We start from the raw sequence: 2,330 nt of genomic DNA, 5'->3' as shown, positions 1-2,330 counted from the left end.
ATCTAAATCCCCAAGGGGGGATAACAAAAGCGTCATTGTCTTGAAAAATCCTAACCATAACAATAGGCAAAGTTAGATACGTCACACTAAACTGCTAAAAAGATATATGTATATCAATATTATATAAAGTAAATTATAGATATAAGGACGACATAGTGTCTCGGAATCTTACTTACAGAATGAATATTTAGGTAAGGATTATTAAGCAGAAATTTAGCTTTGAAATTTTAACAGCAAAGCTTGACAACTATATATTATCACTCTGCTAACCGAAATCACATGCACGAGAAACAAAATTTGCCGTGAAATATTCTATATCTTTATAATCGTTAGCTAAGTACAAATAAAAGAATACACTGATAATGAACTGGAAATGAATATTCACGTTTATTTCAAGGTGAGAAAATAGCCTGCTGTTAGTGTACGGCGATGGTAGATAATAACTCTCAAACCTTGCATGACGTTAATTAAAATATAAATATTACCTTAAACTAGTGTTTTTATGTTATACATGTTTAACAAATATTAAGATCTTATCTCTGTCTTTGATAATACTCTTCGTTAAACAGCCATCTGATATGTATAAAAGTGCTATTTACAACGGGAAATTCTTGACGCTGCGGTTAAAATTTCCTGACGAATTTCTTGAATTCGCCAACAATAAAGAAACGGATTTATGGACGCGTTGGCGAACAAAATTGTAATTGAGAAACTCAAGGCGGCAATTTTTGTGGAATCTCTACCCGTGACTTCTACAATAATAAACATTGCTAAGTAAGGGGCATAGCAGAGAATTAACAAATTGTAGATGTAAAACATGGTTGTCACGGATCTTCGGTACAGCTGTAGATGCGGTGTGTATACATTGACTTGTACACTAACTTGCGGCTCGCTGTCTTGATTCTGTAACCGAGATGAGATCACAGTCTGAAGCTTGCGAAGGCGAATCTGAAGCGTTATGTAAGCCGATGCGCATGTAACAAGACACACGCATACAATGGTGATGTTAAAGATTTGATAAATCTTAATGTTTATGAGCCATGTGAGCACCCATAGGCTTGTTGAAGACCACAAAAGGAACAATACAATTTTGACGCGCTTCAGAGAAATTGTCGCGTTGTAAGCCTTCTGCAGATGCAATGCCAACAGCCTATCCAAGGATATGGCAGTTACAGTTAAGAAAGAAACGGCAGAGAACACATTAGCAGACAAGTGAAAACCAATTCCAGCGACACAGAACAGACGAAAGTTATTGTTGATCTCAGCAGCTTTGTATATGACATAAAACGGCTGTACGAGAGCACCAACGGCAAGATCTGACAGGGCTAGGCTGAAAAGAAGAGCCCTTGACGGAGCGCGAAGCGTGGAAGAGCATCTTGTTAACGCCCAGAGGATGGATGTATTGCCGACAATGGCTATGACGGACAAAATGCCATTCAACGTACAATTTATGATAAAAGTAATTCTTATCGAATCTTGAGAATAAACAAGAAATCGAGTGAGGTGGAAGCACGAAAGGTTTTTGTGATCACTCCATTCAGTGCTATTTCCTAAACTTGTATTAGCCATCTCGATAAAGTTCTTGTTGATATGATGCGTGAAGTCCAAGATCACTCTCTCAACGGCTATAATACCAATTCGGCTAAAACGGTTTTAACGCATTCGATCGACTGACATCACAGACAAACAATGCCTTAGGCAGGTGTAGTTCTTGTCGTTTTACGTCATGTACTTCTTTCTCATGGAAATTGACTCCGGATCGCGTGGGAAATCTCCAATCGTGTCATTATGAGTGATGCGGTTTAAAACAATTGGTGCTGCCACAACATGAAAGCAATGTGAGCATCAAATTGTTTGGTCATCAAGCCAGCTTTTTTTTCAACAAACAGCGACAGATATCACATCAATAAAAACAAATTAAATGAGGAAATATAAAAATTCGTTTTCGCACAACGCCACAATCTAAAAACAAACCTATAGGGAAATATAGTCAATAGCCCCAGGACATGACAATAATTGTATTAGGCATGCGACAAAACACGCTAACGAGAATGTTAAATTTAGCTGATAAAGCCCGCGATTGTTGTTGGTTATACAAAGTTATTGACTTAAAAATAAATCGGCGCTTTTAATCTCAAAAATAATTATCCGTAAAATTTCAGCAATGTTTTGGCGAGGATAAAAAACTAATTGCCTTTTCAAATCGGAAAAAAATATACAGTCAAGCGGGGTCACTATATTTCCTTCAAATGCAAATCTATGACGTCACTCTCTGTGGCTAGTTCAATGAAAACACAGCACGCCTACTTAAAGTTCGGAAAATAAAAAAA

General features: G+C 37.2%; 1 protein-coding gene across 1 annotated transcript; it reads right to left on the bottom strand.

Moving 5' to 3' along the window:
• Positions 1–374: 374 nt before the first annotated feature.
• Positions 375–1,634, bottom strand: LOC144636440 (histamine H2 receptor-like). The gene has a single exon (XM_078495652.1). The coding sequence runs from the start codon at positions 1,567–1,569 to the stop codon at positions 592–594; it is 978 nt and encodes a 325-aa protein (XP_078351778.1). The 5' UTR covers positions 1,570–1,634; the 3' UTR covers positions 375–591.
• Between the last annotated feature and the right edge of the window lie 696 nt (positions 1,635–2,330).

Source organism: Oculina patagonica, chromosome 13 (assembly GCF_052425735.1).
Source record: "Oculina patagonica isolate OP01 chromosome 13, crgOcupat, whole genome shotgun sequence".
NCBI lineage: Eukaryota > Metazoa > Cnidaria > Anthozoa > Scleractinia > Oculinidae > Oculina > Oculina patagonica.
Note: the sequence above shows the minus strand (reverse complement) of the source record. Positions and strands in the feature narration are given on the sequence as shown.

Coding starts and splice junctions, on each gene's coding strand:
- LOC144636440 (XM_078495652.1), bottom strand. CDS start 1,569: ATGGCTAATACAAGTTTAGGAAATAGCACTGAATGGAGTGATCACAAA.